Here is a 12,899-nt window from a genome sequence, read left to right on the forward strand (position 1 = left end):
GTTGTGTGTGGGAGTTGTCATAATATATGTAGGTGTGATAGTGTGTGGTTGTGAAGGTGTGTGGTTGTAATGGTGCGAGTGTGGTTGTGTTGTGTGTGTTTGGGATGGTGTGTAGTGGTTGGGATGGAGGTATGTATGAGGGTTATCATAGTGTGTGTAGATGTGATCTTGTGTGTGGTTGTGAAGGTGTGTGGTTGGGATGGTACTGGTGTGGTTGTGTTGTGTTGTAATAGTGTGTGTGTGGTTGTGAAGGTATGTGATCATGATGGTGTTGGTATGGTTGTGTTGTGTTGTGATGGTGTGGTTGTGATGGTATGTGTTGTGATGGTATGTGGTTGTGAGGTGTATGGTTGTGATGGTGTGCTTGTGAAGGAGTGTGGTTGTGATAGTGTGGGTGTGGGTGTGTTGTATATGGTTGTCATGTATTGGTGTGATTGTGTGTGGTTGTGAAGGTGTGTTGGTATGATAATATGTGTGGTTGTGATGGTATGGTTGTGTTGTAATGGTGTGTGGTGGTTGTATTTGTGTGGTTGTGATGGTGTGTGGTTTTGTGATGGTGTATGTGGGAGGTTGTCAGGATGTGTATAGGTGTGATAGTGTGTGGTTGGGATGGTGTGTGGTGGTTGGGCTGGTGTATGTGGGGGGTTGTCATGATGTGTGCAGGTGTGATCATGTGTGTGGTTATGGCAGGTGGCAGGTCAAACAGGGCTTTCAGGGCCTCCCCTTGACTTAGTCCCCCAGGCCTCTGCTCTACAGGCTGCCACTCGGTTGTCCTCTGTGACCTGGCGCCCACGTGATTTTCACTCCTGTTCCAATGCCCTGTGCCTCCATCTGTAGCGATGTTGCCCTTGGCAATGCCCCACCTCCAAGAGACTCTGGGCTCGATGACAGGGGCAGAGTAGCCCCTTCCCCTGGGCCCCCCAGGTCCATCTTCCTCATGCTGTCACCTCCACACTGATGCTCTTCCTCGCGACCCTGTGGACTCTTGTACAGGGATGACCAGAACCTCATCAGGGCTCACAGCCTGGAGGGAGACAGACTCAATGACGGAGGATGACAGGGACGCTGAGGGACCTGCGCAGTGTGCTGGGAGGGCGGACGTCCAGAGGCTCCTGACCAGGGTGGGAGAGGCCCCAGAGGCTTCCCAGGGATCAGAATCCCCAGGCACATCTAAAAGATGCAGCATGAGCCTGGACAAGTGGGGAAAGTGTCCACAGGTAATTGCCTGTAAATGGCATGACTCTTTTTCCTTTGTGTTTATTGATATTTTCTAATTTTGCTATTAAGAATAGGTATTATTTAGGAAACAAAAATAAAAACTTTATTTACATGGCATAGAATTATTAAAAATATAAAAACAAACAAACAAACAAAAAAGTGTCCACAGTATGTAGAAAGGCCCAGAAGCATTGAAGAAGATGGTGGGTGGGTGTGGCGCTCTAGAAGTCCCTGAGATTGTGTGGCAAAAAGGCCACTCCAGGGAGTAGCTGGAGGTGAGGCCAAGGAGGTGGAGGGAGCCAGACCAGGGGAGGCCTGGGCAGCCAAACTGTAGAGCTGAACCAGGGAACCGACAAGGGACTACTAACAAGGTCAGTGTGTGTGTGTGTGTGTGTGTGTGTGTGTGTTTTACTTAAAAAAAAAGCTAATTTCACATAAAAATTAACATAAATTCATTTCATATAAAATTAACCATTTTAAAGTGGTCAATTCAATGGCATTTCATACATTGTGTGAACAGCACCTCTATGTAGTTGCATTTTCATCATGCCAAAGTGAAACCTCTTACTCATTAAGCAATTTCTCCCCATTCTGCCTCCTCAGCCCCTGGCAATCACAAATCTGTGTTCTGTATGTATGGATGTTTCTTTTCTGGACCTTTTATGTAAAAGGAATCGCACGAAATGTGACCTTTGTGTCTGGTTTATTTCACTTAGCTCAGTGTTTTCGAGGTCGTCAGCATTGCAGTGAGTACTAATACTTCATTCTCGTGGCTCGGGAGAGGGCTTGCCTAGTGTGTGTGAGGCCCTGGGTTCAATCGGCAGCACCAGAAACGACAAAAACAACCCCACTTCATTCTTCTTTATGGATGAGAGATATAGATGCTCTGATTCTCCTCAGTTTACCATAAGGTAGCATCCTGATAAGCCTAGGGTAAGCTGAAATATTTTAAGTGAAAAATGGACTTAAGGGGCTGGGGTTGTGGCTCAGGGGTAGAGCACTTGTCTAGCATGTGTGAGGCACTGGGCTCGATCTTCAGCACCACATAAAAATAAATAAATAAAGGTATTGTGCTTATCTACACTCTCTATCTATCTATCTATCTATCTATCTATATATATATATATTTTTTTTTTTAAATGGATTTAAGACTGGGCTTGGTGGTGCACACATGCTAGGCAAGTGGAGGTGGAGGTAGGAGGATCAGCAACCACAAGCAACTCAGTAAGACCCTGTCTCTAAATAAAATTAAAACTAGGATTGGGGATGTAACTCAGTGGTTGAGTGCCTCAGAGTTCAATCCTTAGTACCAAAAAAAAAAAAATTTAATATATCTAAGCTACTGAATACCATGGCTTAGCATGTTGGTGGTTTACCCATGTGGCTGGCTGGAAGCTGAGGTTTGCTGCCACTGCCCAATATCGTGAGAGAATACAGATAGGATTGCACATCACTAGCCTGGAAAAATCGAAATTCGAAAGTCAAAGTACAGTTTTTGCTAAATGCCTATCACTTGTGTGTCATCATGAAATTGAAAAAAAACATGTCAAGCCATTGTAAGTTGGGACCGTCTATACCACATTGTATGGATAGACCACAAGTGTTCATCCACTCACCACAGATGGACATTTGGTCTGTTCAGATTTACTTTTACTCCCTCCAGCTGTGTCCCTGCCATGGTTCAGAGGGGGCAAGAGGAGGGTAGTCTAGGGACTGTGTCAGGGAAAAGGGCACAGGGCATCGGCCATAGGAAGGACAAAAGCCAGTGTAAAAGATAGATAAGGTGGTACTGGAAGGAGGAATGAAAAATATTTTCCAAGTTTGTGGTTTGTGATGGCCTGATTCTATTTTTGTTTTTGGTACCAAGGATTGAACCCAGGATTATTTAATCCCTGAGCCACATCCCCAGCTCTATTTTGTATTTTGTTTAGAGACAGGGTCTCACTGAGTTGCTTAGCACCTTGATTTTTTGCTGAGACTGGCTTTGAACTCAAAATCCTCCTGCCTCAGCCTCTGAAGCTGCTGGGATTATAGCCATGTGCCATCTCGCCCAGCTGTCCCGATTCTTTTTTTTTTTTTTTACTTCATTTATTTATGTTTATATGGTGCTGAGGATCGAACCCAATGTTCGTGCTAGGCAAGTGCTCCACCACTGAGCCACAACCCTCACTGAGCCACAATCACAGCCTCCATAGCTGGCCTGATTCTTTTTTTTTTTTTTTTTGGCAGCTTGTGGCTTTATTTAAGCACACAAAAAATGTGCATGTGAACTGTCTATTCATTTTCTTCACTGCGCAGCCTGGCATTGGGATTGGTGACTCTGATGGCCAGATGGGCCGCTCTTTCCACGATGGCTTTGCCGTTCTTGGAGGAACCGTTGTGGGCAATCTCCGCACAGTAAGATTTGTTACACATGAGCAGCACCTCCAGCTCCTTGACGTTGTGCACCAGGAACTTGCGGAAGCCACTGGGCAGCATGTGCTTGGTTTTCTTGTTGCTCCCGTAACCAATGTTGGGCATCAAGATCTGGCCCTTGAACCTCCTCCGCACCCGGTTGTCCATCCCTCTGGGTTTCCGCCAGTTACGCTTAATTTTGACGTATGGGTCTGACTGGTGCCGGATGAACTTCTTGGTCCTCTTTTTGACGATTTTGGGCTTCACAAGAGGTCTGAGGGCAGCCATGGTGCCGAATACGAATGGCGGCCACCTCCAAAGGCAGCGCCGAGGAAGAGCATGGCCTGATTCTTAATAGAGGAGAAATTTAAGGGGAAGAGTACAAGTCTGATTTGGATCTTGCAAATTTGAGTTGCTTGTGGACCATTCTGGAGGAATTATCCTCAGAGTAGTTAGAGGTGTGGGTGTGGAACTTGGGAGAGAGGTCTGGGCAGAAGATAAGAGCTCAAAGACTGCACAAGGTGTGATTCCCAGGAGAGACTGGGGGAGGAAAGCATGACCCCTGAGGATGTCATTATTCTGTACTGTCTGGAAGACAAGTTCTAACCATCTTGCTCCTCCCTGAGTCACTAGACCCAAGCACAGTGACCAACACCTAAAAGTAGCCACTTGAGTCCCAGTTGGACACATGAAGAGAAGCCCCCAGCAGCCTGGGAACAAGGCGGGTGTTTGGAAGAGCGAAAGGATGGGTCTCAAGGATGAAATGGTCCGCAGCTGTGGTTTATATGGGAATGGGAACAGCGTTGGTGACCCCAGGCAAGGGAAGCCAGGGCAGGGAGGGGGCAGAGGTGAGGAATGGAGGCAGCCAGAGTCCCAGCCTCTGGACAGGCTTGCTGAGAAGAGCAGGAGAGAGGCAGGGAACAGCCTGGGCGGGGAGAGGTGATGGAGGGGGTTATTTCGTAGATGGTGATGGAGGTTTCGGTCTGCTGCTTGTGTTTGTCTTGGATGGGGTATTTGAATGCGTTTACATACTGATGGGAAAAGCTAAGAAAGGGAGAAAGGGGGATGCTGAAGCAGAGCGGGCTGCCCTGTGTGGGAGAGGTGTGAGTACGGAGAGGGACGGGCATGGCAGGGACAACATCTGGCCTCTCAGAACCCAGCGCTGTGGTGCGGGCACATGTTCTGCCAGGGAGGAGGGTGAGGCAGCCCCTGTGTGCTGCTTTTATTTTCTCATGGAGTCAAGGCTGTCTGTTAGGAGTCCAGGAGGCAATAGTGGGATGGAGGGCCGAGGCAAGGGAGAACCCTGGAGTTGTGCCGAGGAGGCCATGGATGGTGGGCTGACCAGAGCTGGTGGAAGAGGTGAGGGCCCCAAGTGAGGCCCAGGAACACAGTGCTGATGAGCATCGAGTCAGACTTGAAGAATGGTGCAGAGCCAGCAATCCCAAGAGCCCTTGCAGGAGAGAGGAGTGGAGTGGAAAGTGAGCTAGAAGGTCCCCTTTGTGCAGGTGGCCTGGTCAAGAACCTTGTCTAGCTGAGTGGCCTTGCCTGATCCCCTTCTCCTCTCAGGCATTTAACCCAGCAATGCTCTACCACTGAGTGACACCACCAGCATTTTATTTGTTTGTTTGTTTATTTGAGACAGAGTCTCCCAAAGTTGCTGCAGCTAGTCTGGAACTTGCCATCCTCCTGACTCAGCCTCCCGAATCCCTGGAATTACAGGCCATCATGCTCAGCCTCCTCTCAGGCAATTGAACAAGCCAACCTGCTCTTGGGGGATCCTGCATAATTTATACCTTTGCAGCTGCTCCCTCTCTCTTATTTGCTGTGACCCAGGCGCTGCAAGGGGAAGGGCTCCCACCTCAGGAAGCACTGATGGACGTCTCTGTTTTTAAGTGGTTGTAGAAAGTAGGTAGGCAGAGAAGGGATAACAAAGGCCTCCAGATCTGTCGGATTCCAGGACTCCAAAATGGTTTTCTTTTCTTCCCCTCACGCTGAGATTTTTCATAAACCCCAGGCACATCACATGTGAGGGGGAAGGTATCTGGGAGAAGCAGAGAGACACTGGACCCTGCGTCCAAATGACTGAAGGGACAGTCTGGGACACAGGAGATAGATTCCAGTCCCAGCTTGGCCTTGACTCACAGCTGGACCTTGGTCTGGAACCTGAGCGTGCACAGGACCAGCACCCCATGGAGGTCTTGTTAAGGATAGATTGCTAGCTGAGCACATGCCTATAATCCCAGCGGCTTGGGAAGTTGAGGTGGGAGGATGAAAGGTTTGAAGCCAGCCTCAACAACTTAGTAAGACTGTAAGCAACCTAGTGAGACCCTATCTCACAATAAAAATTAAGAAGGGCTGGGGATGGGCTGAGGCTGGGGCTCAGCGGTAGAGCGCTCACCTAGCATGTGAGAGGCACTGGGTTTGATTCTCAGCACCACATAAAAATAAATAAAATAAAGGCATCGTGTCTAACTACAACTAAAAATATATATTTTTTATAAAAGGGGGGGGAGTGCTGGGGATGTGGCTCAGTGGTTAAGCATCTCTGGGTTCAATCCCTGGTACCAAAAAAAAAAAAAAAAGACAAAAGATTGCTTGTCCCACCCCAAGAGTTTCTGAAGTTTGGCCTGAAAATTTGCATTTCTATCAAGTGCCCAGGTGATCCCCAGGTGCAGGTGGGATCTACTGGCCTAGTTGCTTCCTTTCTGCTCTGTTCTTACCTCTGACATGGAGCCTCACACTGGTGCTGCCTGCCTCTTCCCAAGGGCCCTGGGACGCTTGAATTAAATGCTGGGGAATAAGGAACCTCTGGGAGCTGGCTGAACTCCCTGCTTGGTGGGCAGGGAAACAGGACAAAGACTGCACAGGCCAAGGTCACACAGTCAAGAAGCCTCCGCCCCCTCTGGGGTCCCCCAGCCTGACACAGACACTTGTAGCATCTCATCTTTCATGTGAAGTGACACTACATAGTGTTTGTGCCAGACGCTGGTAGTTCCTGTCTATGTCTCTTGGGGTACACCATCTTGCACTTGCCAACCTGGCACCTTCTCAGGGCTGGCCCTACCACTCTGCCTGAGGACTTTTTCTGGCCTCAGAGGCCCCTAGCCTGGCCTGTGTTCATGCAGGAAAGCCACCAGGAACCTCATGCCCATTCTCCTGCAGCAGATCCCAGCCAATGACTAGTGGGTACAGACCTCAGCTCCCTCACCCCTCATACCAACACCTCAATGAAGAATCCTCTGATCACCTCTCAAACGAATCACTTGCCTTTGATCCCCAGGAACTCAGTCTCAGACAGAATAGTAGTAGTAGCAGCAGCAGCAGCAGCCATCATTCATTGAGCACCTAGTGTAAGCCAGGCATTGTGTAACATGACCTCATTCCACCGCCCTACCAAGTGAGCATTTTCACCTTTGTTTCACTGTGGAGGCCGCTCAGGTACGGTGAGTGGGGTGGGCTGATCCGGGCCTCTCAGATGATAAGCTTTCAATCTATAAGGGGTTCCATGTCGGTCAGACTCCACTTGGCAGAGCTGGGAGTTGAGGAACCTGGGCTCCCCTCTTGGGACTCACCCTCAATTCCCATGGCCCCTGAGTGGACAAAAGGCAGCATGGGACACAGAATACAGCACCTGGGCCCTGACCCTGTCCCCATGGCAGGCACCTTCAGGAGTGGCAGCCTTCCAAGGGCCTCACCCTTGAGGCTATTGATGGGAAAGGAGCCTGAGCCCCAGAGGAAGAGCGTGGGGCTACCTCATAGTGACTATAGCCGATGGGCTGGTTTGTAGCTACTCTTGGGGACTCCCAGGAATAATTGGGGGGCCCTTTGAGAAGAATAAGTTCATGCTTATGTATAAGGGGGCTCGGGGTCCTTGTCTTTGGGGGCAAAGTTGGGACTCTGCTTTGTCACCACAGACCAGTGACACCAGTGACACCCGGGATCCCGTGTCAGCCTGCGCTGCTGCATTTCTAACATGTTTTGGGGGACAGATTGTGGTCTTGGTCTCTGGAAGTGCAATGTTTTCTTTCAGCTTAAGTTTCAAAGCATGTTCCATAGCAAACATTTCATTATGCAGGAAGAAGGCTGCTTGGGGAATAATGAAGTCACCTCCTCGAGGACAGTGAGAGGAACTCCTGAGATGGCACTCAGGGCCCACGTTGGACTTCATTCGGGGCCCGTTTTCTCTGGCAGGAACTTCCAATGTATCTCCCTGGGCCTGGCCTCAGTTTCCTCATGCATGCCAAGAGAGGCAGCTGAGGGGGCCCCATGCTGTCTGAGGTCCCACGTTTGACAGGGCCCATGTCCCTCCCTTGGGGCCACCCGGCAAATCTAGGCAGGTTCCTTCCCCAGTCTCTCCTGGAAGCAGATGTGTAATTGAGCCTGCGGGGTCACTGTGACAGGCACAGCCAGTAAGTCTCAGCTGGGGAGCAGCCTGGGGAGATAAATTGAAGTGCAGCTGGCCTTTTCAATCTCGAGGACAGCCGTCTCTGGTGTTCACGTGGAGAGAAGGGGGAGCTGACAGAGCCATTCCCCAGGGAGGAGACACTCAGGGGGCGGGGGCAGGAGGCCCCAGGCTCCTCTGGTGGGAAGGAGTGGTGGCAGAATAGTGTTGGATCCACAGAAACCAGGCACCAGGGTGGATTCGCGTAGAACAGTGACGGTCAGAATGTGCACCAACATGGGCTGTCTACACACCTCTCTCCTCCTGGGCTCTAAGGCCAGAGACGGCCTCGGAGTCCACTTGTGGTGCCCAGCACAGGGACTGGTCCCAGGCAGGCATCGCAGAGCGCAGATAAAGCTATGATAGCCAGGCTACATTGAGGGCTTGTTCTGCGCCAGGCTCCATGTTTCATGTTCTGTAAGTGGTGTTTTCTCCGTACAACATCTCCTCGTGATAGAGTTGAGAAAATATCAGCAGAGATGTCGAGAACAGACAAGTAGATGACTTGCCCAGGATCACTCAGCTGGCAACTGCCCGAGCCAGGCTTTCAACCCAAGCAGTTTGCTCCAGAGCCTGGGCTCCAGGCCACCCTATGAAATGACCCATACACTAGTGATAACAGCAACAATGAAAAGACCGTGTCAGGCACCTGTCCCAGGGACCAGAGAGAAATTAAGAAATGATGTGCACGAGCCCACCAAGCAAGCTGGCAGAGGAAATGGCAGGTGAAAATAGGGGTTGAGAAAGGCTGTTGCATGTTTGGGAACGGTGACACATTTGGAAAGACTGGAGTGTGGAAGGGAGTGACCCAGGAGGAAGGTGGAGGCCAGATCATGGGGACATCAAGCTAAGGGGCTTGGATGGGAGCCGCTGGTGAGGGCAGCCACTGCAGCAGGCTGTGACACGGCCGGTCTGGGCCCCAGACCACCTCTCATCACCTCTGTGGCCTTGGTCCACTCACTTCCTTCTTGGAGCCTCAGTTTCCCTAGTGGTCACTCCTGCCTCGCAAAAGCAGGACTTCAGCAAGGACTGATGAGATAATGGATGAAGGAGGTTTGAAAAATGTTACAAATGCAGCTTGGATGGCAGGTGGGATGGGAAAGCGTGACCAGATGGTGGGTGTGAGTTAAGCCAGCTCTTTTCTGAAGGGCCTTTCGGATTTGCTCCAACTTTCAACATGACTTTGCAAGGGGCTTTGCTACTAGCTCAGCCCACGCTTCGAAACTCACCTTTCTGGTTCTCTTCTCTTTGCAGGAGACAGAGTGGTCATCAACACATGGGCTTTAGAGTCAGCCCATGTTAAACCCCAGCTCTGCCACTTCAAGCTGTGTAACCTTGGGTAAGTAGCTTTCTGTCTCTGAAGTTTCCTGATTCTGTAATGCAAAAATAATAATGCCCACCTCGAAGGGTTGTTGAGATGATTGAATGAGATGGTAATAACTCATGGACTTTGCAGGATATGGAAGGAACTAGTCATTGATATCTAGAGAGGGAAAGAGTACAGAGTCCACAGGAGGGAGAGAGATTTATTTTTCCCTACATACTTTTTGGTAATCTGTTTTTTCAATCATGTGTAGGAGGTTCCTTACTTAGAGAAATTAATGGAATTTCAAATACTGAGATAAGACATGGAAAGTCCTTCCTCAGCACGGCCTTGGCCCTGAAGAAGCACTCCACAATGTTAGTAGCTCTTTCTTCTTGGTGTACACATGGTTGCAAAGTGATGTTACGGAACTCTTTCTTTGTGAACTGAAGCTGAATGCTCTTGGGGAGCACAGAGACCACGGCTGAGGCCAGGGTTACTTCTTAGCCAGAAAAGAGGTCTCCCAGGGCAGACTCCGGCCTCTGACGCAGCTGCTCGCTGCCTCAGTGAGCTGACACCTGACCCCTGGAGGCGCATGCGGCTCCCCAGAGTGAGGCTGGGAAGGGCTGGGAGGCCGAGGACCAGGCTCACAACCTGGCTTTGTAGCCTGTCTGCGATGACCTGCTGAGTCACCCTGGGCAAGTCCTTCAACCTCCCTGAACCATCAATTTCTCAAGTGTCAAATGAGGACACTGCTGCTCATCTTCCTGCTGGGCTGCTGGGAGGGTTCCGCAGGAGTCCAGAGACAGTTGTCTGTTGTCATCGCACCTTCCTGGACATGGGGGCAGGCTGGCCAGTGACAGGCTTTCTGCCTGGGGTGGTAGGGTAGGATGCAGGGGACAGAGAGGTCAAGGATTCCCAGTGCCACCCTGCCGCTCCACCCCGTCCACTTCTCTGTGCAGCACCCTGAGCCATGAGCTGGGCTAACCCAGCAGAGGGAGGGGCTCTGGATTGCAGCAGAGAAGCAAAATCCGAATGTAACTAACAGAGCTTTACCTTATCCACTTGCCAGGACGGTGCTTATGCTAATCCTATTCTGAGCAAAAGCAACTCAGACTAATAAAAGCTGCGCCCACTCTGGGCTCCACACCATCTGTTGGTGCGCACGCTGGGGATCCACTCTGCCGGGCTGCGGGGGACCCTCACCGGCTGGAGGTGGGGCGGGGGCCCTCTGGTCTTTTGCCACACGTTCATTCAGCACGTTGCATGAGGCCCTGCTAGGGGACACCAGCACCGAGAAGGAGGAAGCAGAGCCACCCGAGGTCACTGCCCCAGGAAGGGTGTTCTGGTGTGTGGGGGGAAGCAAGGAATAAATAAGAGAATATGGTAAGTTCAGATGCATGCGGTCTTGTGAAGAAGGACACTCATGTGGCAGCAAGTGACGCGGGGGTGTGGGCCTAATTAGAGACCGAGGCCAGGAAGACCCTTGGAGGAGGACCTGCAGGACAAGGAGTCAAAGGAGGATCAGGGTGTGCCGAGCAGAGGAGGAGCCTCTGCCAATGGCCCAAAAGCCACGGTGTGAGTTTGGGGGACAAAGGCCAGAGCAGCTGGAGCCAGGGGTAAGAGACAAGATGGAGCTGGTGCCAGAGGTCGGGACTCGCAGGGCCAAGCCAGCCTCTGAAAGGAGTTGAGTTTGTTTTCAGTGTGATGAGATCCGTGGGAGGGTTTTGGGCAGGAGCATGACATGGTGCAGTATGGGCACTCACTCTGCCAGCCAGGTAGAGAGTGGATTACAGGGAGGACAGGCGTGCCAAGGAGACCAGGTAAGAAGCCAGGTATGGCACAGGGGATGGAAGGTTGAGGAGGGGGTTTCAGTGGGAGAACAGACTAAGATAAAGAGGGTCACTGTGCACACACCACACATCTCCTGTGTGCGGCAGGAGCTCATTAATGCTGATTAGGGTTTGGATTATTTTGACGCCCCCTCCCCACCGTACGGCTTCCCCCAAATCATACCTTTGGAAAACACTAATATTTGATTGGTTCAAGTCCTGGTCCCGAGGCCCCTGTGACAATGCTGGATGCATCTTTCCTTGTGAGCTGGCCTCAAGTGGTGTCCCTATGGCCATGTGGGCTGCCTGCCTCCGAAGTAAGCCTGCCACGGGCCAGGTGTTTTCTGGCTCTGAAGCAATCCAACCCTTCTGGCTTTATCAGGGTGCGTTGCTGTCTGCATCAGGAGGGCGGGCGCAGGCTCTTGCACGTTTAGAGACAGCACCAACAGCAGAACCCTGAGAAACCATGGCAGAGGGAGGGTTTGGCCCCTGATCCGGCTTGTCTTCTAATTTGCTCGTTCCTGGCATGTGCATTGAGTCCCTGACCTGCACCAGAACCTGCTGGGGCCACAGAAATGAATCAGACACAGTCCCTGCCCTAATTTCACATTCAGGTGCTGGGGTGGGGTGGGGGTGGGGGGTGCGAATAAAGTACCCAATGTTCTCCAGCTGCTCCAGATTTTTGGTTATCAAACAGCTGTCCAGATAGGAAGCTCCTGGCACATGTAGCTAGGATTTTGCTTAGGAGTTTCCTAATTCCACAGTCTTTAAAACCCTCCCCTTAAGCAGGAACTCCCAGGCCGCTCATCCACCGGCCCCCTCACTGTCCAGGCTGTCTCCCAGCTATTCTTCTCTTCCTGCACCTTGACTCCAGCCACCCTGCACTTGGTACTGTTCCCTGACCTTTGATGTTCCTTTAGCTTGCACATTTGCACATACTTTTCTTTGTAACCTGAAATGCCACTTGTCCCTCTCACTACCTGCCTGCAAACTCCTTCCATCAAGGCCCAGCTGGAAAATCCACCTCTGCCAAACCTTTCTAGGTCCACTGCAGCCAGGTCCCCACAGGCATAGTGAAGCTGTCCCTCCACTGGCCCCCAGCCCTCCTGTCATCTCCTGATATGTCTGATTGTTGTGGGTCAGTGTCTTGGTTCAGCATTGGACCTAGAGCCCTTCTGGTCCATGTTGTGCCTGGATCTAGCAGAGGCCTGGCATAGAGGAGGGAGGGATTCAGCAAGCTGATTCCTTCCTGGACGTACCACTTCCACGTACCTGGAAATACCACAGACAGTGTGGCTTAAACAGAGGACATTTGTTTTCTCACAGCTCTGGAGACTGGAAGTCTGTGATCAAGGTGTCAGCAGGTTTGGCTTCTCCTGAGGCCTCTTTCCTGTCTTGCAGATGGCCATGTTCTTGCTGTGTCCTCACACGGTCTGCGTGTTGTCTGTGTCCTCTTCTTACAAGGACACCACTGTGTTGGATCAGTGCCCACCCACACGACCTCATTCTACCTTCATTATTTCTTTAGAAGTCTCCATCTCCAACAGTCACCTCCTGAGGTCTGGAGGGTTAGGACTTCAACACAGGGATTTCAGGGGGACAAAATCAGCCCATAAGAGGGTGACCAGTTGTTAGTGTGGCCGCAGCCTAGGAGTGTGAGAAGCTCAGGATGAGGCCAGAGAGGTTAGCAGAGTGATGGGCCTCAGCTAGA

The 12,899-nt window shown here is 51.1% G+C and overlaps 1 protein-coding gene across 1 annotated transcript; it reads right to left on the reverse strand.

The window, feature by feature from the left end:
• Positions 1-3,433: 3,433 nt before the first annotated feature.
• Positions 3,434-3,915, reverse strand: LOC107141608 (60S ribosomal protein L32-like). Its single transcript, XM_048815335.1, has one exon. It carries the CDS (start codon positions 3,898-3,900, stop codon positions 3,493-3,495), a length of 408 nt encoding a protein of 135 aa, XP_048671292.1. The 5' UTR covers positions 3,901-3,915; the 3' UTR covers positions 3,434-3,492.
• Positions 3,916-12,899: the final 8,984 nt, after the last annotated feature.

This window comes from Marmota marmota, unplaced genomic scaffold, assembly GCF_001458135.2.
Source record: "Marmota marmota marmota unplaced genomic scaffold, marMar, whole genome shotgun sequence".
NCBI lineage: Eukaryota > Metazoa > Chordata > Mammalia > Rodentia > Sciuridae > Marmota > Marmota marmota.